The sequence below is a fragment of the Lagopus muta genome, chromosome 27 (genome assembly GCF_023343835.1).
Source record: "Lagopus muta isolate bLagMut1 chromosome 27, bLagMut1 primary, whole genome shotgun sequence".
NCBI classification, from domain to species: domain Eukaryota; kingdom Metazoa; phylum Chordata; class Aves; order Galliformes; family Phasianidae; genus Lagopus; species Lagopus muta.
The window spans coordinates 2,627,906-2,650,239 of NC_064459.1; the positions used below are offsets into that span (position 1 = coordinate 2,627,906).

Genomic DNA, 22,334 nt, shown 5'->3' on the forward strand with positions numbered 1-22,334 from the left:
CCAGATTGTACCACAGCTTTGAGAAGAGAAGCCAATTCTATAGGTCTTTCAAGCAGAGAGACAGTAGTTGCAGATACAGAATGAAGAATTGAAGGGAATATGCTGTATATTGAAGGGCTGCTGTGCTGAATGCCTTGGCTAGGTTTCACTTCCCTTTCTGCAGCCACAACACTTCAGGGGGCAGTCACAGCTGTGCCTCAGCAGAGACAATTGAAGCAATATGAAGACAATATTACATCCAAAATTTAGTGGAATCAGCAAAATCAGCCAGGCAGATTCACTCCAGCATTTTATGTTGTTTTTCTAAAGAACGCTGCTCGCAGGCATTTGCATAATGAATTCTGCTCTGAGTGACTTTGCTCTTTCACCTTCAACAGCTGATTGCTTTTGGGGTGGAGGCAGGCAGCACAGCCTCGGGGCCAGCCAACACGGGGCCACAGGGGATGGAGTGCTCTGACTGCAGGCGTGGCCCTGCCAGCACTTTGCACGCAGAGTGCCGCAGGGCTGCATGATCAATCCAAGCTTTTCTCTTTGTTCTTCGCATCTGGCTGGCTGGGGAGTGCTGCTAGGGTCAGAAGAGAGGACAGGATGTGGGGAGAGGGACATCAGGCTGCCGAGGTCATGGCACAGGGTGACAGCAACTGCATGCTTGAGGGAGCAAGCTGAATGTCGGTGTCTTGGAGGCAGATACGGCAAGCAGAGATGTGAAGAGCAGAGGATGCCTCAGTCAATCTGTGGCATTTCCTAGGAACTCCACAGCCTTGCCTGAGCCAATTCCCACCTCCTCCTGCCTCTCTTTCTGTTCATTTGAACCAGCTTGGCTGCCCACAGTACTATCTGCACAGCCCTGGCTTGGGATCACAGAACCACAGCATGGTTTGGGTTGAAAGGGACCTTAAAGATCATAGAACTGTAGAACCATAGTATGGTTGGGTTGAAAGGGACCGGAAAACCCACTCAGCCCCAATCTCTGCCATGGGCTGGTTGCCATCCACCAAATCAGGCTGCCCAGACCCCCATCCCATCTGATCTTGAGTACCTCCAAGGATGGTACACACTGAACCCTATGAGGTGCATACCCTAAACAGCACTGGAGTATCTCTTTAACAAAGGAAGGTTGAACACATTTTTCTGAAAATGAAGAATGTTTCTGTTTCTTTTGGTTTCCTATCAATCTGGAATGAATACCTGGAAAAACATCAATATTTTAAGACTGTTAAACACTGGGACTGGTTTCTGAGTTCAAATAGAGCCATTGGAAAAGATATGATCCTCATTGTTGTCTTGTAAGGTTCATTAGTAATTCAAACTTTCCAAAAACAGTAACTGAGTTTATCCTGTTGTTACAAGAAAAAGGAGAGAAGTAAAAAGAAATACAAAAATCAAGAGCAATGAGGAAAAATAACAGAAAGAAGGAGGAGAAGGAAAAGGAAAAGGAAAGCAGAAGACGGAAGGAAGTTGAAAAGAGATTTATTTCTGATGTGTCGATACTGTAAAAGCAAAGCATGTATACAGATGCAAGGTGATAGCACTGAATTCTCTAGGACAAACCCCACCGAAGACAAAAGGTGCTTGGTTTGAACCTAGCCCAGGCTGGAGCCTTCCATGAACATCTCTAAAAATGTATTCCTTTGTGCCAAGGAAAAAAACAAGGGCCAAGACTTCCACTACCATGTCATCATTTGGAAAAGCAACGGTTGGGGAGCTCTTGTGCTCCCGTCAAGATAAACCCAAAACCCAGAGGGTTTCTGCTATGTAATGGGATCCTGAGAGTTTGAGATATACCTTCTTTCATGACCCAAGCTGACAGCGTGCTGGCTTTCAAATCACACAAGAGTGTCTAGAGACACTTTTAGGAAACCGTTGACTAGCTTCTGGACTTTGTTAGCCAGCCACTTTTGGTGAGATCAGCCTGTGTTGAGTGTGCTTGGCAATGCCAGGAAACACTGCCTCCTGCAGCAAGCATTCTAATTACACGGCTAACTCTGTATCTGTTAGTCACCCAACAGCTATTAAAACTGTCGCGTTTCGTGATAAAACATCACCGCAGCAAAACCATTCCCATCTGTCTCTCATTACACAGCTTTGAACTCAGTGTTGCTCATAAAACCTACCATTCCCAAGGCATTCCAGCCACCTCGTCCACTCAGTAATTTAGAGGCTTGATCTATTTTCTCCCTAAATTAAGAGGATGACTTCCATCGATAAGAGGGAACTTTGGGTCATGACTTCTAATGGCCTGCTCAGTTATTGTAGATACAGCACTGAAAACTATGCATCATTATGGCTTAACCTAGAAAGCCTTGTGAAACGTACTGCAGATTCTGAGCTTTCTATCAGGTCTTAGTACTACTTAGTACTACACAGTACTAAGCTGTGCTGGATTTCCAACTCCCATGAAGAGTGGTACAAAATGGCATTTCCAGTAAGGAGGCGGGATTTGCCCCATATGAGAGCAAAAAATATGCCCCCAAAATAATAAGCTGTACCACAGGCAGCATCCTATACTGCAGATAAGCATCCTGTCTAAATTTAGAAGAAAAAAAAAAGAAGCAGAAAAACTGTCACTGTCTGATCTTTCTGAATTCAGTAATTCTCTGATGTCTTAGATATATGGACAATTCAGATATTCAGACAGTGGTTTGTATTTGTGCAATGGTTTCTATTTCAACTAACATGATCCTGTTCTTTCCAAGCAACACAAAAGCCACATATTTTGAAGGCCAAAACAAAATACTTTAAAATTCATTAAGTGTTACAGTTTTTGAAGAACTCTCATAGAATTTGCTCAGTGAGGTTATGGGTACCCCCTCCCTGGAAGCATTCAAGACCAGGCTGGATGGGGGTTGGAGCAACCTGGTCTAGTGGGAGGTGTCCCTGCCTACAGCAGGAGGATTGGAATTAGATGGTCTTAAAGGTTCCTTCCAACCCAAACCATTCTATGATTCTGTGATTTGAAGTCAGAGCTGAATAAGCTCAGTCACGCTGGCTTGTGACCAATGCATGCCTATACCTACATATAAAGCACTGTGCGTCTGAGGGCTCCCACAGCATAAAGAACAGTTCTGCCAATTCAGCCTCCTGTTGAAATCTTACCCAGAAGCTTACTCATAGCTTTGGGACTGCGGCTGACTCTTCAGACCTGCCACAACCCAGATAACACCCACTGCTCTGCCAACCTCTGCCACTTGGTATCTGTAACTATGTCATGCAGGACTGACTGAGCTGGGGAACCTACTGAAAAGAAAACATTCAAACTCCTAAAAAAGGTGAAACGAGATGATACAGGCTTCTACTTTGCCAAATTCAAGTGTGGGAATGAGCGTAACAACTACAATCTTTGGCTTCTGCCAGAGTTTGGGAGCGTGGCTCTTTCAACAATGGTAGGCAATTTTGTGTAAGCTAGCTGACTGCTTTTGCAGGAGCTAGATTTGGCTTATTTACACTGTAAGACAAGTGTCATTTCCAGGAAGATCTGGTCATTCTTCTCACTGTCTTTCTGGAAAGAGGCAGTTCATCTTGGAGAAACACTGCACGACACATCAAAGACAATGCAGGACTATAATCTTTCATCTGGAGGCTGAGTAACCAAGTCAACTGGGTATAAGGAAAGGAGATATGAAAATAAGGAAATTCAAATGAAAAACAAATCTATTATTTTGGCAATGATAACCAGAATAATTAATCAGAAGTAGTGGTAAACATCCGTCCGGAGCGGAAGGAAGAGCCAGCAGGGTAGTGCTAATGGCTCAGGAAAACAGGAGTTACTGCTTGCTGAATACTGTCCTACTGGTAGATAGTGAGTAGTTCTCATCCCTGCAATCCCTGGATTCACCTTGGCTTCCTAAGCAAACCTGTTGAGGTTCAATGCATACCCTTGTAATTCTGCATAAGGGGAAGTTTGCCTCGGATCAAGATGTGGGTGGTATCCTTCCTTTGTGAGCTGGCTGCTCTCTAATTCACAAATGGATGTCCAACATCTCAAGAGCCAGCCCAGGGCTTTGTTTTTACAAACAAAAAAGGCATAAGTAGTCCTGCAAGCTGATGGGCAGATCACCTGGCTTTGGGCTTTGGGGCTCTTAGTTCCATGAAAAATAGCTGATGTTGAGGTTAACTTTTCCACAGTTATTAATGGAAGACCATGCTGCAGTACTATGCACAGAAAGGCTACAATTTTGTTCTCAAGCTTTGCAGCCTGTCAACATTTAATTTTAATTATTTAATTTTAATTATTTTCCTATAAATTCCTGACAGAACGATGTTCATCGTGGAAATGCAACTGATACTTCAAAGACACACTCATTTGTATCCAACTCCTAATGAGCACTTTGTACAATTTAGCATTCCCTAACTATAAAAGTGATAACGTTTTCTAAAATAACATGTGTTTTTAAATCACCCCTTTCTGATGATGTTTTGAATGTAAAAATAACCTTATTAATGCCAACAAGAATGCAAACTTAGTCTCCTGAAAATGTGAGAAGACCACAGGAATCCCATGTGACTCTGACTTCCTTGCCTTATTGGAAACATCTGTGTCTACTGGTAACCTCAGACCATTTCCAGGTTTGACTCCAAGAAAAGAATTTCACAACCTTTTTGTGCATCTTAGCCTGAGTGCTTTTTCAAATCAGGTTCTGAACATGCCTTCTGCTTTTGGAGAAAAGGTGCAGATTAACAAGACTACTTCAAACCAGACCAGAGTTTGCTTCATGGTTTGCTCTTTGCAAAGACAGACTGGCATGTGACTGGTTGTGGCCAACATGATAACGTGGTGATCAGGACCAGTTGATGATAACTGGTATATCTTTTGTGGAGTTGTAATGGTCAAAGCCAGGTAAGACAACTCAGGTAGGCATTCTTCTGGCAGTCCTGCTGGAAAGAGACCTCACCTCTCCATTCAGGAGAACATCTAACCCAGATGTCACACTGGAGGTGATGATCCACAGGCAGGAAGCCTCATGAAGGTCTGGCAGGAGAAGCTGGGCAGCCCCATAAGCAAGGTGTGTTGCCCATAAGCAAGTTGTGCTGCCCAGGCAAAACAGCCTCGACAGAAGGCAGCAGTTCAACCTTGCCTTCAGATCCAGCATGTCCATCCCCACTACGGTCAGCAATTCCTGCATCAGCATGAGCACCTCTAATGCAAAGCTATACACTGAGTGCTGCACACCCCAGACAGCACTCATAGAGAACTTTCAGCCCCATGCAAAGCTTTTTTCTGAAAGCCTGTATGCATGTTTTGCAAGGTTAAGGCCTGAACCTAAAGTCTTCCAAATTAGAAGGATCCCTTGGTCATGAAACAATCTTGCCAAAGTTTATCTTACATTCTGCTAACTGGTACAGCTGGTAAACCCCCACCCACAACTCTATTTTTAGGCAATCCCAGCTTTCTTGTTGTGTGCAGCACTTACTAGTCAGTTATTGTGATAGCTGTGCCTTTTGCAAAGCAGTCTTACTGTAAGGCATCCCAAACTGGATTAAAGGTCTCAGGGCATGAACACAAGCAATGAGCAGAGATTGTCTAAAGTCACACAAAGGAGGAAGACTGGAAGATAAGCTTTAGCCCCTACATTATCCTCTCCATATACATATATAAATGGCAAATTTGTTAGTCACTATGCTTGAACCAATGTCTTGTTATAAACTAATGTGAATTTAGGCCAGGGAACGTCTTTCCTGATGATTCCTATGGTACCTTGGAAGTTGTGTGGGCTACAGCAGATAAACAGTACCAATTAGTCAACACAGCATTTGAAGCTGGATCCATGTTTCATTCTACTCAAGCAATCTTTTTGAACAGCTCAGCTAACATGCTGGCAGTGGATTAAGTAACTGATTATAGCAATGGATTGCTTATATATGAAAGTGATGTAATGCTGGGATTTAGTCCAATTCCTTTTCGGGCTCCAAAGCAAACAGAAATTCCTTTCAGTTACTTTTCATTTGCCTTTGATTTTTCATTGTTGGCCAGTGGGTGAATTAAGATGCCCGCTGGACAACACCAAAGGAAGAGAAGGAAAGAGGTGCAAATTGCTTTCTTCAGCTGTTGGTGGCAGTGTGATGAAGGACAGAATCGATTTGGGATCCCCAGGCTCTTCTCTCCTCCCCTTGCTTTGCAGCCATCCCTCCAAGGTACAAAACTTGAGCATTTCACAGACAGCTTGGTATTGAGGGGCCCTGTAACACAGGGAAATTCGAGCTCTTCCTCCGTTTTCAGAGCTATTGCAAGATTCAGAAGCCAGACCTTCCTTCTGGAGAGCAGAGCTTTGTGAATGGATGGCATGGCAATGAAGTTAAGCAGAGCCAGGAAAAAGCTGGAAAGCTGCAGCCGCCCTCCCTCCCATGTGCTGCAGTAACTCAAAGCCTTGTGTCTGGCTGCCTGAAGCTCCCTGCAGCCGGCAGGGCTGGGCTTGCACATAGCTCCAGTCTACCAGGGCTGAGGTTTCTAACCAGCTGTGCTTCCACTGTAAAACCCCAGGACCAGCTTGGTGTTGCTGATACCAGCTCTCATTAGGTCTCCTTTGCTGACAAATTGGGCAAAGTGCTCCTTTATCTATGCTTCCTGGTAAAACAGGATCCAACCCAAATTTGCCAGCAGACAGCTGTTAGAACCCACAGACTCATGGCTACTTGCCCATGCTGAAGACTTCACAACCCACAGAGAACCAAGGCTGCCTTTGCTTTGCCACCTGTCCATGCTGCCTGGTCCAAGGGAGCTATTTGAAGCCACTTGGAGAGGCCACAGGAATTTACAGCTGAGCTTGCCACTGCCGAAACAACTCTTAACAGCTCTACCCTGCTGGCTGATCTCCAAACTCTACACCAGAAACACATGGCTGGGTAGCATCTAGGTCTGTTTGGGTGAGCATCCTGCTCAGTGCCATCCTGCAGCATGAAGAACATCCAAACTTGTTGGATGCAGCCACTTGGCTGCATGTTGGGCCAAGGAGGTGCCATGCTTCTTAGAAAACCAGAGGCATTCTCAGCATTTGCACAGGTAGAAATTTCCTATCACTTCCATGAAGGGCAGCAGATTCATTGTTCTACAGACATGTTTGTGAAAAGATTTTCTGGAGGATTGCTCCTTTTCCTTTACGTCTGTTTCTTGCAAGGAAAGCAAACCATTCACACAGACTCTCGACTATCTGCATTCAAGGCACTGACATCTGCAGACAATATTGGCAGATGTTTCTATGCTGCTGTCCCCATCAATTCAGCACTGCATTTCCAACCATATCAGAACAGTGGCATGATATGTGAAATAATATTTGATGCTTTTCTACTTTCTGTCCTGGCAGAAGCTGATTGCCATAAGGTACTCAGGCACATGGGTTAGTGGGCATGGTGGTGATGGGCTGATGTTGGACTAGAAGATCATACAGGTGTTTTCTGACCTTCATGATTTCGTGAATTATGCAGCCTATATATCATCAGGCTGGGACACAGACTTTCTCTCAGAAGAACAGTGGCCCAGAGAAGAACAGAATGAAATTGGTAGGATCATACAGGGGTTAGAGTCTTCTTATTTCACATGGTGTAAATTTTACAGTAAATTTTTGCACCTTTTGCTTTTCTTTTTGAATAATTTGTCTCCCAGGGCACAGTGGTAGTTGAAGGTAGCTCAGCTAATAGCAATTACACAATCTCTTGCACAGAAGCATCTAAATACATCATAAAGCCAACCTTCATAATGCTCAGCTCCAGTAAAATCACCTTCTGTGCCTACAAAGGAGAAAGTCTGGGAGTCTAAACCAGCACCCAAGCAATGCTTTTCCTTTTGCTTTTCCTTCTGAGCCTGTCATAAGTATCTGTCTTATCAGAGGAAGGTAATCACAACCATTCTGTCCTATTTGTAAAGGCAGTCTGAAGCTTCAGCGGAGTTTTTTTTTTTCCCTAGCTGCAAGAAATGTCTGGAGGCACAGTACCTTGTCTCCTGGTTGTGGGCGCATCACTGATACACGGTCGTAACCTTTCCGCAGCAAGACCCAGAGAGCATCCAACTTCCCCTGCAATCACAAAGAAAGAAACGAAAAAAATGCAGCGTGCTACCTTCAGTACAATAGCAAGTGAGCTGTACAAACTTACATTTTGCACTTAACCATTTGCTGTGCCTGTACAAGGTACTGAAGAGCAGTGTTTTCCCTTACAGAAATTCCCTCTGAACCTGCTGCAAGTGCAAAGGAGAAGGCCTTCAGATGAGCAATAGGAAGATGTGCCTGGCAGCCAGCAGTGCCCTTGCCTATTCTTCATGTATGCTATTGAGCATCTCCAGAATTGGTGACTTAGATATCTCCAGGGTTGAGAGGATCTCGTACCTACTCCATTTCTGGCATGGTTCTAGCAAAATGCTAAAGGAATGCAGAAATCTGTTGAATTTGTATGCCACATTTCCTCACCACTCTGCCTCCTCCTCCTCTGGATTTATGTGTCAAAACAATGTGCAGTGGAATGTGTCTGAAGAACCAGGGCAGATGTGGCACTGAAGGACATGGTTTAGTGGGCATGGGGGGATAGGCTGATGACTGGACTTGATGATCTTAGTGGTCTCTTCCAACCTCAATGATTCTATGATAGTATTCTATTCTATTAACTATCTCTGCATGGAGAGGATTGCCTTACCAGGTCTCACACCCACACACCAGTTGGCACTGGCATCTTCTCCAGGTAATGACACATGTCTTTCAGAATACTGTATTCCTACGAGCTCACTGTCAGTCACCCAGTCCACACTGCCTTGGTTTTGACAAACTGCTCACCTTGCTGTGTGATCTTGGATGCATGTGAGCAGGCACAAACCCAGACAACTCAGTGTGCTGAAATCTCTCAGTGACAGAAATGTTGGTTGAGATGTGGGGCCATACCCTGCCTTTCCTCCCTGCAGTGTTGCTCTGCCACACAAAGCATGTGATTCCAACTGAAATTCAGCATTATGTTGGGATTTCACTTGCAAAATGGATTCACCTTCCAGGAGGTCTGTAGAAGAATTTCTGTATGTGCAGCATGTTGGCTGGCTCAATGGAACACTACGGATATGTTACATACTGCAGAGGAGTTTACCAAAATCTTCAAATTAATGTCATTTGGCCCAGAGGTTATTAAGTGAATGCTACCCAAACATTTGTAAAAATTTCTCTGGAGGGTTAACAACACACTTTACTTATTGACATATCTATTAGAGAGACATCACAGTCTCTGATAGGCCTAATTAAAGAATTAATGCACGACGCACTCAATGCACACTCTTCCTTTCTCAAAAGGCATATATGGAGTCTTCTCTTTCCTTTTAAAGAAACCATTAGGACCATAATCCTTTCTGACACCTGCATTCCTCAATGAATGTATTAAGCCAACGTTTCAAAGCTTTTTTGGGAGTTGGAGGGACACATGGGTGGAGACAGACAGACACATAGAATGACTGCATAGATGTTGTTTTCCATAGGATACTGGGAAAAAAGACTTCCTAAGGTGAGAGCCAGGAAAGTCTAATTCTCAAAGGAAGAAGCAAGAACCTCTTCTGTCAGATTCCTGCATTTGGACAGCCTCTCTTACACCAGAGGGAAACCATCCCTGTCTGTGAATCCATCCAAACCCATCCTTCCACTCTGAAAGCTCTCCTTTTGAGTCCATCTTTTCCCCTACATCACAGCTCATGGAAGCTCTTGGTCTCCCATCCCTTCTGACAACTGAAGAAATAAGTACATTTTTTCATACATTTTTCCTGTGAGAAACCAGAGGGAAAATTACAACTTTACATGGAATAAAAAAGTCTTTACCACAGTCCTAACTTCCAACATTCTACTGAGATTTCTTGGGGAAAAAAAAAAACAAGACCCATCTTTGGGAATTTGAATGGAGCTTCACGGTCTGCCTGACACATCTGGGCAGAAGAAAGGGAATGGATCATGGAAAGGGCGATATTGCTTAAAGAAATGAAAATGGCAATGCATTCATTTGGAAATAGAAGCACTTCTGTGCTCTCCAGTAGATGAGCTGGGCCTCTCTTAGGTTGGAAACTCTTTTGCAACTGAAGTGCGAGGTAGCTTGGAGGCAAAAAAATGGACTGGAGGCAAATAAAGCTGTGCCCTCCTAGATATGAAGTCCAGAAAGTGGAAATTTACAGTTGTTTAGAGACTGCTATTGGCCTTTTTGACTCAACCACAGCGATGAGGTGGATGGCCCATCTTTGGAGACACTCAAGGTCAGGCTGGACCAAGACCTGAGCAGTGTGACTGAGCTGTAGGTGTTCCTGCTCATTGCAGGGGAGTTGGACTCCGGGACCTTTAAGAGTTCTTCCCAACTCAAATGATTCTATGATAACTAAGTGCGATAAAAGCTCTGAGGAGAAGATATTGATGCAGATACAAGCAGAGGCAGAAACAGAGGTGAGACAAAAGCTCTTAACCAAACCAAAGCATAGACCCATGGCTGGCTGCAGCAGGGAGCATGTCTCGAACCAAATGGCATTATCCTCATAATCCTTGTTGATTCTTCACTTGCCTCTACGTTTTCTGCTGCTCCTCCCTCTGTCAGATGAACTGAGGATTTGGCAAGTCTCTTGAGAAGTTTCTAGATTTGTGATGCTCCTCGGGTTATTTCACAGAATCACAGAATCACCCGGGTTGGAAGGGACCTCAAGGATCATGTAGTTCCAACCCCCCTGCCTAGCAGGGCCACCAAACATACACATTCATATCAGGTTGCCCAGGACCCCGTCCAACCTGGCCTTAAACACGTCCAAGGACGGGGCATCCACAACCTCCCTGGGCAGCCCGTTCCAGGGCCTAACCACTCTCCTAGTAAAGAACTTCCCCCTAACATCCAACCTAAATCTTCCCTCTTTCAACTTGGATCCATTTCCCCTCGTCCTGCTGTTGTCAGCCCTTTTGAAGAGTTTACTCCCCTCCTGGGTGTAGGTTCCCTTCAGGTACTGATAGGCTGCAATGAGGTCACCCCGCAGCCTTCTCTTCTCCAGGCTGAACAAGCCCAACTCCCTCAGCCTGTCCTGATAGGGGACAAATTGTTGAAGTGATATTTTAAAAGTGGGGTAAGCCAGTTGGCATTGTGCTAAGAAGTAACAGCAGCAAATAAGAATAACAACAACAATAATAATAACAATCTGTTAAGTGTCAGTAGCTGCAATTTGGCAGCAAACAAAGCTCTGGAGCATTTCTACAGCAATCTATTCACTCTCAGCTAACAGCTGTCTACCTACCATATGGACACCACTCTGGAGAGGGGATGTAAGGGGAAGAAAAAGTCCATCAGACAAACTGGCAAAAGGTAGAGAACTCCAAGTAAGGCTGATGCTTGTGTTGCATGGAGAAAAGGAGGCCTGCTGGCCCTAAAACGTGAATTTCCTGGCTCTTTGTCAGATTTAAGCCACCTTGGTTCACTGCTTCTGAGATTTAATTCCTTGCCCACTTCCTTTATAAGTAGATTGCCACATGCATATTCATCCACCTTCCAAAGAGGTGTTTCAAACAGCCCAGTGGGGTGGGTGGAAACTTAATGTCTCTAATCAAAGGAGCTGAGTGCATTTGGAGCTTGGGGATGAGGGAAAATTTGAGTATCAGAAGCCATTTCCTACAGGTGAGGTTTAGTAGACTGGGAAATATTCCCCCTGAAAAGCAGTGGAAGCCTCTATGTTATTTTAAAAACCAGACTGGAAAAAGCAGTGAAGGACAGACTCAAGCTAGCAATGCTGCTTTGGCTGAGTACAAACCCAATGACCTAATAGGCCATCCCTCCTCGCCCTCCTCTGCCTCTTACAACTCCATGATAACTTCCCTGCACAGCACAACACAAATTCACCTTCATATGCTCATGTGTTCTGGACAAGAGCTTCCGTCAAGAGTGCCGATGAGCTATGCCAATTTTGCTAGTTCCTTACTGCACAAGGAAAGTAATCGCAGGACCTCTACTTCATAGGAATGACCCCCTCTGCTTTTTTTGAGTCCTTGTGATTGTACATGGGGAAAGTGTTGGATACAGAAATCCAGTTGGGTACAGCTCAATAAAGGGTGTGGTGGTAATTAATAATTAGGCCACCTCATCCACATATTCAGGCTGCTAAATACTATCCAGTTGTGGAACATGCCAAAGTTAGGGAGTATTTGGATATGGGGCTTTGGATTGGACCTGTCCTTATACTGTAGACTTTGAATGGTAGAAAAGAGAGACTTTTCCAAAGGAAACAGAAAGATATATCAGCCATGAGATACTTCTAACACTTAGTCCCCTAATAATTGAATTCTTGCTGTTACGAAGCAAAAGATGTTCCCAGTCAGAATCAGAACGGAACTTGAACTTAAATACATTGAATCTTTTCTTCAAGCTTCTTTTGAACTCCCAGCTGGGATAAATCTGCAACAAATTCCTGAGTTCAAAAGTGATTTTCTGCCATGCAGAATAATTTCTAAAAACAAACTGAAAATCTCCTGAGACTGTCATCCAACATCATGAATTGGTGAAGACAGAGGGGAGAAACTCAGCATTATCTCCGATGGAAAAGACCTAGCTCTCACAGCTAATAATCTCAGGTAGTGGTGCCCACATGGATTCCAACTGCCTGAGCATGTATTCAGGCTCTTTGTGCTAAAATCAGTGCTTCTGTCAGTTCCTAGGTGGTTAGAGTATCGTGTTGTGTGCCTGAATCTGGGCTGCAGCACACAAAAGCAACTGAGCTGCTTCTTTCAGCTCGATGAGGTCATTTCCAAGAGCACGTAGTAGGAGTGAAAATCTCCCAGATGGGACTGGTGTAACTTACAGACACTTTGCACTAATGTAAATGACAATGCAATGAATTTAGAAACAAAGGAGCAGCTATATGGGATGGTGCTTACTGAATTCCGGACTCTGAACTGAGAACAGTGGAGTCTGTAACCTGTCCCACCAAGGGAAGGAATAACTTTCATGAACACATGTTGAAGTCATTATAGCACAATTGCAAATGACTTGTTGGTAGGCTATGTTTATTAGATGATAATCTTTAAGAGGGAAAAGAGAGAAGGCATTGGACCAAATTTTCACAGAGGCACACGTTTCTGTATCCTCCGGAAACCACTTGTACTCCCTTGAGCATCTTTGCCATTTCAATTGCTGGATTTGAACCAGCAGTAAGATCAATGACTGAGGAAAGCCACAACGTGTTACTTGCCCGATTCCTCTGGGCACTGCTCCACTGGTCAATAACAAGATACAATGCAGGGAAACCTGGGTATACTGTAGTGAAATGTATTTGTGTCGTAACAACGTAGCAGATAGAGTATCTCTGACCGGCTGGCTGCTACCAGACAGGGAGAAAACAGGGGACTAAATTTCAGCAGTGGGGCACTTCCTTAGAATAAAGTTTAAGTTGTGTTCAACATCAGAGGGTTTAACAAAATTGCCGGTGGAGATATTTTAACCAGAATGACCACTCTTTAAAAGGAATCCAGGTTCCAGCAGTGCAGGGTTTGCACTCAGATATGAACTGTGCATTTCTAGTCTTTTCTGTTTACTGCAGTGCTGCTACAAATAGCCAGAAACTGAAAAGACAGGAGAAGGGTCTCAGCATTTCCCGAAAGGATTAACCCTGAAAAATGTAGTAACAAAGAGAATCCTTTGCTAGAAACATCTCAACATGTCCTGACTGCAAGAGATTAGCTTTCTGACTCTGGAGTGTTTTCACACATCATCAGTGGATGATGCTACTGATATCTGTTGCATGTGGTTTGTTTCTCTTAATCCTGGAAGAACGTTCACATGTGCCTTGAAGGGTTTTGCTTCAGTGAAGCATCCAGTTGCTTGCTTGGTTCAGATGGCACAGGACAGCCCTCCCAGTTCCTGTGGGTGACTGCTGAGCAGCTTTGCATTGCTTCTGACCTGATATCAGCATGAATTTGATTTTCCACTCCTGAGGCATCCTAATACAGCCAAAATCTTCTCGCAGGGCATCCCTTCTGCATGAAGCTGGCCCTGTGACCCACGTCTGCTGGCAGACATCCATGTGCTGTGTTGCAATCCTTGATCTTCTCAGAACATCTCTGGTGACATTTAGGATCAATTCCATTCATATTTCTTCCCTCTTTCTAAGGAAAGAAAATGCAATTTGCTCCCTACCTCTCAGAGAATATGCAATATCGACTAAAGGAACTAACTTTGCAAGCACAGTGGAATCTGTAACAACTTTACAGAAGCTAGACCACCATAACTGATCAGCTGCTTATTCTGGTCTAAGAAAGCAATGCAAATCTGAAATCTGTTTAACCTCATTGGAAATTGCCATTGCACATATGGCTCCTTTCTATAGCACTTGCCCCTGGTCACTTGTTCAGAGGGATTTCCTTCTGCACAGCTCCTCTACCAGCACCTTGAGATCACAGTTTAAAGTTCTCCATCTTTACCCATGGAGGTGAAAATAGATTGCTTAACACAGATCTGGAAATGCTTTATGTGGTGCATTGCTGGACTGAACTTACCTTGATTGGAGAGTACCATTTCCGAGGAGAGGAAGGTCTGCGCATGTTGTTTGCAAGGTTCCTGGGTTCTGGGAACTCATATTCTTGTTCTGGCATCTTGACCCTGGCATTCTTGGCTTTCTCTAATTTAGCGCCTTCCTCTGTGGAGCCCTTTTCTCCCCAGCGCACCTGAAATGACAGCAGCAGAAAAATGAGGGTGGAGAAGTGCTTGAGAAAAGCTGTAAGAATATTTCATTGCAATTTGCATGGGAATGTTGCCCCTGTATCGCAGGCACAAACGCTGTACTGCAGTACAGGAAAAGACTGTCCTAAGACTTAAGACCATCTATTTGGCTCTCAAATATAGAAAAGAATTTGGTTCCAATGCACAGAAGTGTGAAGTTTGTACCTGCCTCCCAAGCTTTTTGGTTAAACTGCCTGAGTGTTTCACAACTGAGTTCACAACTGAGATTTTCTGATATATAAGCTTATGTCTATTTACCTCCATTCTCTTGATGCCGCCAACTCCTCGACCGCCATAATAAGAAGCATCCACTGTTGGCCATTTCTTCTTTGGAAGACCATCGTCATCTTCCTCCTACAAAACAGAAGGAAAGGGTTGCACTGTTAGAAAGCAGGAACTGAGTTGGTAAGGGGTAAATAGTTACAGGTTGTATGGCCCTTTCAGCCTGTAAGAACTGGTGCTGTAAAGGTAGTGGTCTGTTGCTGGTTGCTTTCCAGAGGATGTGCACTCGTGAAAAGAAAATGTTTCATAATATAAACACCACCACCACCCAAAGGGTACAGTCAAGCTCCAGCAAGTGTTTTTGATTATTTGTATGTTTTGAAGAGACCTTTCATTCTTTTTAATTTCTATTGGTGTATTCTACATAATATGGGTACACTGTAAGAACTGCACATACGCTCTGACCCATGCAGTGCCTTTCCCTTTAACTTCTACAACTCAGTCTGTGAACTGGCAAAACAGAAAAGCAGAGTCCATCAAAAACGTTTAGTATTTCCTGTGAAAAATGCGGAGAGAAATGAAAAATGGTCTCTCTCTCTCTTTTTTTTCCCTTTCTTTCTTTAATTCTTCACAGGGATTTGGCAAAACTCCAGAACTTTGGAGCTTTCCAAAACTGGGAAAGCCAAAAATACTTTGAATTCAAACTCTCCAGTTGGAAAACTGAAAAACTGGGGAGGAGGGATAAAAATCCGAGACAAACTATGCTTTTCATGCCAAACAAAAGTGTTTTTTTATTATTTAAAACAAACCAAAACCATCAATTGGGCTGCAAAATTTGTCCTGATCTCAAGGAGAGTAGGCAAATGAATCATAAATACAGAGCTCCTCTCCTTCGAAGCTGATCTCCTCTCTCTCGTTGGAGTAGCTGAGGCTCTTTGCTGCAACCTAAGAACTTAATATCTCTGCATGAAGTTTTCCACGAGGACTTTTTTTTATTTAAAAAAAAAAAAGAAAAGAAACCAAAGCCATCTAAATATTTTCCTTCAGCAATTCTCTCTTTCTCTCTCTTCAGCTGAGCACAGACTGGACTTCTCACAACAGGAAATACCAAGGTTTAGGAAATCTTCCCCACAAGCCCTTGAAAGCCCTGCAAGTCGCTTCGATCTAAGATAGGAGGGCTTCTGCCAGGACAACAGAAACACCACACGCGCAAAAAAGGACTACAGCAAACATCTGAAAAACAAAAGTCACAAGCTTTCTTCTGGATGAGCCTGTTTACATGTTTTGAAGGGCATGGGAGGTTTTGCAATATGAGCAAAAAGAAAAAAAATCCAACAACAACCCAATGATTTCCTACACACTTGACAAATGTGCTCATAACACACGTGAATTGCTTAAGTGAAGCAACGGGAAAGCTGGGGGTCAAAGTGGGGAGCCAGCAGAAGAATGGGGAGGAACACAGTCCCCACACCAGCATCCCAGCTCAGTGCCCCATTCACAAGATCTGAGCCAATACCATGGGGATGAATTATCACATCCTGGCTCAGTTTGGCCAATATTAGCTACAGTGGGGTTTTTTCCTGAGGAAGAACTGCGTAAGGAACTTCAGCTCTGACCCAACAGCAACACAAAAGGCAGCCCTGGAAAATCCAAGTGCATTTAAGGATGCTGGAAAGTGACTGTGCAGAACTTGGCATCTTTCCATCCCTCTAATCTGCTTTAGATGGAGCTAGAGTTTCTTTTACAAAATAATAAGGACAGAGCTACATTTCACTGTCAGAGATCCAGGTTCATCACTGCTGGATTTCAGAAAACAAAGATGTGTTTATCTCAGAGGCCATGCTGGGCTCTGTACGCTTTGACCCTGACCCGAGGGTACCTCATCTGTGGGTAACAGAAGGATAATTCAGGCTCCACTAGGGACATGGAACCACTCAGGGTAAAAATTCAAACTAAAATTGGCCAGATATAAAAGGTTGGACAAATTACTCCTCTCCCCACCCTTATAATTATTTTCACAGTTGTCTCTGCAGAGCCTGGATATTGTCAGAATTTAGCATTTATAGAGCTCTGCCTGCAGAAAGCACTGTATGACATGGGGCAGTCAACCCTCTGAGTAATTGTTGTTATCATCTAATTTTACAGCAGAGGAAACCTGGATGTAAAATTCGTCGTCCTCCCGGATTGCAGCTTCCTACACTCCAACCCCTGCTCCCCACACCAGGCCCACTTCCAAATTGCACAGCCACCTCCTAGATGCAAAGGCATTGTTAGATTTGGAGGACAATTTTCTTGGTTCTTAAGAAACATTTAATTCTTGCTTTCATGGACCAGGCATCGCAGTCGGATAAACCCTGCCCAATTTTAACCATCCCTGAGTCATTCTGCAAGAACATGCCCTTGGTGTTTCTCGTATCTCCACCTCTTCCAGCCAAGCCTGCAGAGTACTGTCATAAAGAACTAAAAAATCATAAGAACATCAAAGAAAAGATGCTCTATTGGTGCTCTACTAAGGAGCAGGCTGAAGAGAGAGCTCAGCTCTTGTTAGACACCAGAAAATCCACCTATTTGACTATCCTTGAGACAAAACTGCTTAGAAAACCAGCATTTAATGGTCTTACTGATCACGGAATTCCTGGTTTATCCATGGTAAAGATCCTGCTTGAAGAATATATCCTCAGAGGGTAAAGTGTACATGGGACATAATTAAAAGAGAACCCCTGTATTGATAGAGGAGAAGAGACACTGAACGATTTCCACTCTACGGCTCAGATGGTGAGCAAGATGAAAAGTGAAATAACATACCCGAAGTCACAGAGGAAATTGTTCTACAGAACAAAATACCCTAAGTCCCCAGATTTATGTCCCCACCTTGCAGTGCATGGGGAATACATCCCACAGTTCATTGCCTCTATACTAGTCGAGTACGTTGTGCTGGATCAGCCTACATATTTCACATTAAATTTGGTTATAAAAGACCACACCTTCAAGAAGTACCATCTACACCTCATTTGTTTCCAATAACATCCCAGCTCTTTTTCTTTTAAATGCCTGTATCTCAAAAGGTTCCTTTTCTCCTCCTCCCAAATATCCACAACACATTGTAAAAGGGGAAGAAAGGGGAAGGAAAAGAGCTGGCATACTGCTGCGACCTGGCTTTATTTCAGGAATAACAGAATACATTTCCTGCCTTGGTGTCCACAAAAAATTACATCTGAACTTCTCTGAGCTGATTTTGCTATCTCCCCAGCAAGGCTTTTCAGGAAGAAAGAGTGGTTTGGAAAGGATTAATAAACAACAATAAGTGAGGGTGCAAGCAGCTCCATCCGTGTAAGTCATTCATTGGCTTTGTGACTGTTCAGCTGTGGGTGAAAGAAATTAAAAGAGATCAAGATGAACAGAAGGTTTCATCTGCTGACTTCACAGTAGCTGCCAGGCAGTGAGTTAAAATCCTCCATTTCATGCAGGCTTTCCATGACAGCAATAATTATCTTCAGTATCTCATGACTGTGCTGCTGAATGGTGCTTTCCCTCCAGGACTTTCTTGTGTATGTGTGTTTTGGTGTATGTGGGGAGGGTGACAACAGGCAAAACGATTATCCAATTGGTGGTTGGTGGCTTGATCCTGGCACCATGGTAGGAGTGACTGTGGAGCCTGGGCTTGAGCAGCATGGAAAAATTGGCTTTTACTGATGAGGAGAGGGTGTACTCAGGTCATCTGGTCAGTGTCCTGCCTGATTTTACCAGGTTTCAGGGCACTTTGTGTCCCTGAATCCATTTTGTGGGAAAAAGCACAGTCACAACAGTAAATAAAGATAAGAACAGCACATGTTTAGAGGTAATGGGACACATAGGACATGGTTTAGTGGGTTGGATTGGGTGATCTTAGACATCTTTTCCAACGCTGATGATTCTGTGATTCTATGTTGACATTGCCTGGTGTTTAGAAGGGCAGGAAAGCAATGAGAAGAGCATGTGCCTCCTGGGGACAGTGGGGAGTGCACCTTATGACACAATCAGAACTTGTCCCATGGAACAGCCCAGTAGCAGAGCCCTGGCACAGGTCAGGTAGTGAAAAGGAAATTGCTAGAAGATGCAAAGCCCTGCAAAATGCCTCTTTTTTCTCTCTGTAGAAGATGGGTTGCAATAATGAGAACCAACTTCAGCTTCTTGGTACACTTCTCATCTAAGCCAGTAAGTTGTTCCAATAAGCCCAGCCTGAAAGTGATGGGCACTTGAACAAAAGCAGCTGTGCCTTCCTCCAGCACGGATAGAAAGAGCCTTCCTATTCACAGGGAATAGAAGAATGCAGTTTTGATCCACTATCACTGAGTCAATCGCAGGCCAGCAAGGTGCTCACTGACTCCTCGAGGCATTCACCTCTTCTGATTAGTATTAACTCAATCCTTCCTGGCTCTAAAACCAGTCCTTCATCTGGGGTCAGCCTCCCCCAGCATCCTGCATTGTCTGAAGAACACAGCGGCGAGCTGACAACATTTGCGATTTCAAAATGAATTAATTGTTAATTAAAAGTTTCTAGTCAGTAACGATTTCCCTCACCAACAGTGAGCGTGGCTCCAACATGTCTCATAATGCCTTCAAAGCAGAGTTCAATAAAACCTTTGGTGGGTTTCTGACAGCAATGCTGCTTTCCCCTCATTGTTATGGTATAATTCATTCTCCTTGCAGCGCAAAGACATATATATGGGCCTCAGCTCCCAAATCTGCTGATGCAAGAAGTCTTATTTTTGCCAAGGCTTTTAGAATAAAAGAATCATACAGTAACTGCAATGCTGCTGCTTAAGGGATTAGCACTTTTTCATTCTGGAGATGAGTAGTTACTATGATTTCTACAAGGGAGAAAGCTATTCACAAATTGTAAGAAAAACAACTCCATCTTCTACTCGCTTGTAGCAAAGTAAAAAATCTGGAGTATTCACTCCTCTCTGAAAGCATCATATTACTGTCAATCCCACTCTCTGGATCCAGCTCTGCAAGAGTAAATGAAACCAACAAACTGCATCTTTTTAGAGCTCCTATTGTTTTTCCACCAGTGGGAGGCTTCTGTAGGGGAAAACATGCAACACAGAAGTCACAGCTCCAAGTGTTACTGATCTCTGAGCACTGCTCTGATGCTTTCCAGTTTCTGAAACAGTATAATAGTGTGTTTTCCTTTGGCTGCTGGTTGTACAAGGTAGTTTTAGAATAACTGAGTACTGAGTTTAGGGGACATGATATGGTGGAAAGTACACGTGGAATCTTCTATCTGCTATCAGATTAGTCTCTATGTCAGCAGATTGTTGTAGCTAAATCCCCTCATCCCAGGGTCCCAAAACAGAAACAGTAGGAACAACATCTAGAATATTGTATAGAGTGCATTAAGAGGGAAGCAGGTAAGCTACAGGTAGCAAATTAATGCAATTTTGCTGTTTCTCTGCAGAGAGGCCACTGGCAAACACATTGTTAGAGGTAAGCTCTGAAACATCTGAGACTGATGAACTGAGGCCTGTTCCATCCTAAGAGCTGCATGGACTCTTCCTCTCAGAATCAAAGAGAAGATACAACACGTCCAGAGATATCCTTACAGTTTAACCAGAATGAACCTGAGGTCTGCTGCAACTGGCTCAATTTTGCAGCAACTGGTTAGCTTTTGCAACACTTACTAGTTTTAGAAGGGCTTCCATATACATGAAGTATGCCTTCTTACATAGCACAGAGATGTAATTTCCCCTTCCAGTTGTTGGCCAGAAAACCAGCATTCCAGAATGATGTATTTTAATTAACTTCAGCAATTGAGTCCCTCGGCTTGGAGGCATGTGTGATGCTGAACAGAGCATGTGCAATTTTAGACAAGTATTTTCCTTTTCATTCCAAGGATCAAAGCTGGTGAAACTAGTGGATATCCATACAGCCTAAACAGAAACGGCCACTTGGAAAATAAGCCAGATGTTTGTATATGGATGCATGGAGTGATGTTATTCTGAGAGATGTGTGCCTTCACAAATACCTTCAGCATTGGACCCAAATGTAAACCTCACTTGGGTCCACACATGTTTTGATTTGGAGTTTTGCTTCAGGCCTGTTTTGAAGGAAACAAGTGTTAACAAGATAGAGGTTCCTTCAACCGCCTTGGCTCCAGCTGCCCTCAACTATTCTGCTGTGCTCAATGCAGGTCCGTACTCTACCATGCAGCAGAATCATAACCTCTTCTAAGGAAGCTAAACAAAATCTTGTCCTAAACATCAAGGAAATTGGCTTGTTGGTATTACTTACCTCACTGTCTTCTGCAGGAGGTGGAGGAGGCTCTTTGATGATCTGGAAGAATAAATGAGAAAAAAAAAGTGGTAAATCAGCATGATGCAAATGTTGCTCATTATGTGATCCTTTTCCATGTGAAGTGACACAGATCCGAAGTAATACACCCTGGATGCTCCTTGATATCCCAATAGGAGCCATAATGCTGGCACACTGGTAACAATCATCGCTCTACCTGCACAAACATGTTAAATTCAGCATGTCCTCCTACTGGCCACTGCACACACATGCATGTCCTGCCTCAAATTAATTAGCATCCACACAGACAAAGACTGGAAAAGAAACCAAGGTAAACGAAATGCCCCAGAGACATTGCAGAGGAGTAATTGCTGTCTCCCAGAGCAAAACACCACTCCAGAAAGTTGTGCCACTCATTGCTCTCCTAAAGAATGCTTTTTACATTGCCAAGCACTATATCCCACTCTCATACGGTTTTCTTTAAAATCTGCATATATATGTACTTACGTATATATGTACATATATATACGCACATACACTTGAAAGTTCTCCAAGGATTTCTAACTAAAAAAGCAATCAGGGTGAGGTTTTAGACCAGTCCAGGATATTCTCCATAGAAACAGCTTAAGTTTATGTGGGTGTGAGGTTATTATTTCATGCAAAAAATTTGCATCTCAAGCTCAGCAGGCAGTTGGCTATCATCACAGCCCTCCACTCCAAGAGCAACAGAGAATCTTCCAAAGGGAAAGCAGTTGCATACAGACACGTCAAATCTCTCTCCTTTACACGCAACAGACCCCAGTGCAGAGCCATTGCAGGCAACACTGAATCTAGTCACTCGTGTCAATGCAGCTGCCCCTGGGATGGAATTTCTCCTGTAGTTTTAAGTCCACCTGGATGAAGCAGCTCCTTCTTTATGCACAAGGTAATGAGTTGGATGCTTCTGCGGTGCTGAGCTCCTGTCAGGACTGTATATTGAGTGTAGGGGCTGTCTAAAGGTGGGGTGCAGATGTACAGGCTGAGAGATTGCCCTTCAAAAACAAAATCACAGTCCCAAACAATAACAGCTTGGCTATTTAAATGCAGGAAGAGAAAATGACAACCATATTAAAGGCCCCGAAGACATAAATATTTACAAAAATTTCCCTCACTGTTGT

The 22,334-nt window shown here is 43.6% G+C and overlaps 1 protein-coding gene across 2 annotated transcripts in view; it reads right to left on the bottom strand.

The window, feature by feature from the left end:
• The window catches only part of ANTXR1 (ANTXR cell adhesion molecule 1), an 81,139-nt gene that overhangs the window by 6,871 nt on the left and 51,934 nt on the right, over window positions 1–22,334 (bottom strand). For both annotated transcript variants that reach the window (XM_048928121.1, XM_048928120.1), the window contains 4 exons: window positions 21,178–21,219; window positions 14,941–15,036; window positions 14,460–14,627; window positions 7,926–8,006 (listed from right to left, as the gene is read on the bottom strand). In XM_048928121.1, the coding sequence (XP_048784078.1) occupies window positions 7,926–8,006; window positions 14,460–14,627; window positions 14,941–15,036; window positions 21,178–21,219 (387 nt within the window). The remainder of the gene's footprint in view (window positions 1–7,925; window positions 8,007–14,459; window positions 14,628–14,940; window positions 15,037–21,177; window positions 21,220–22,334) is intronic.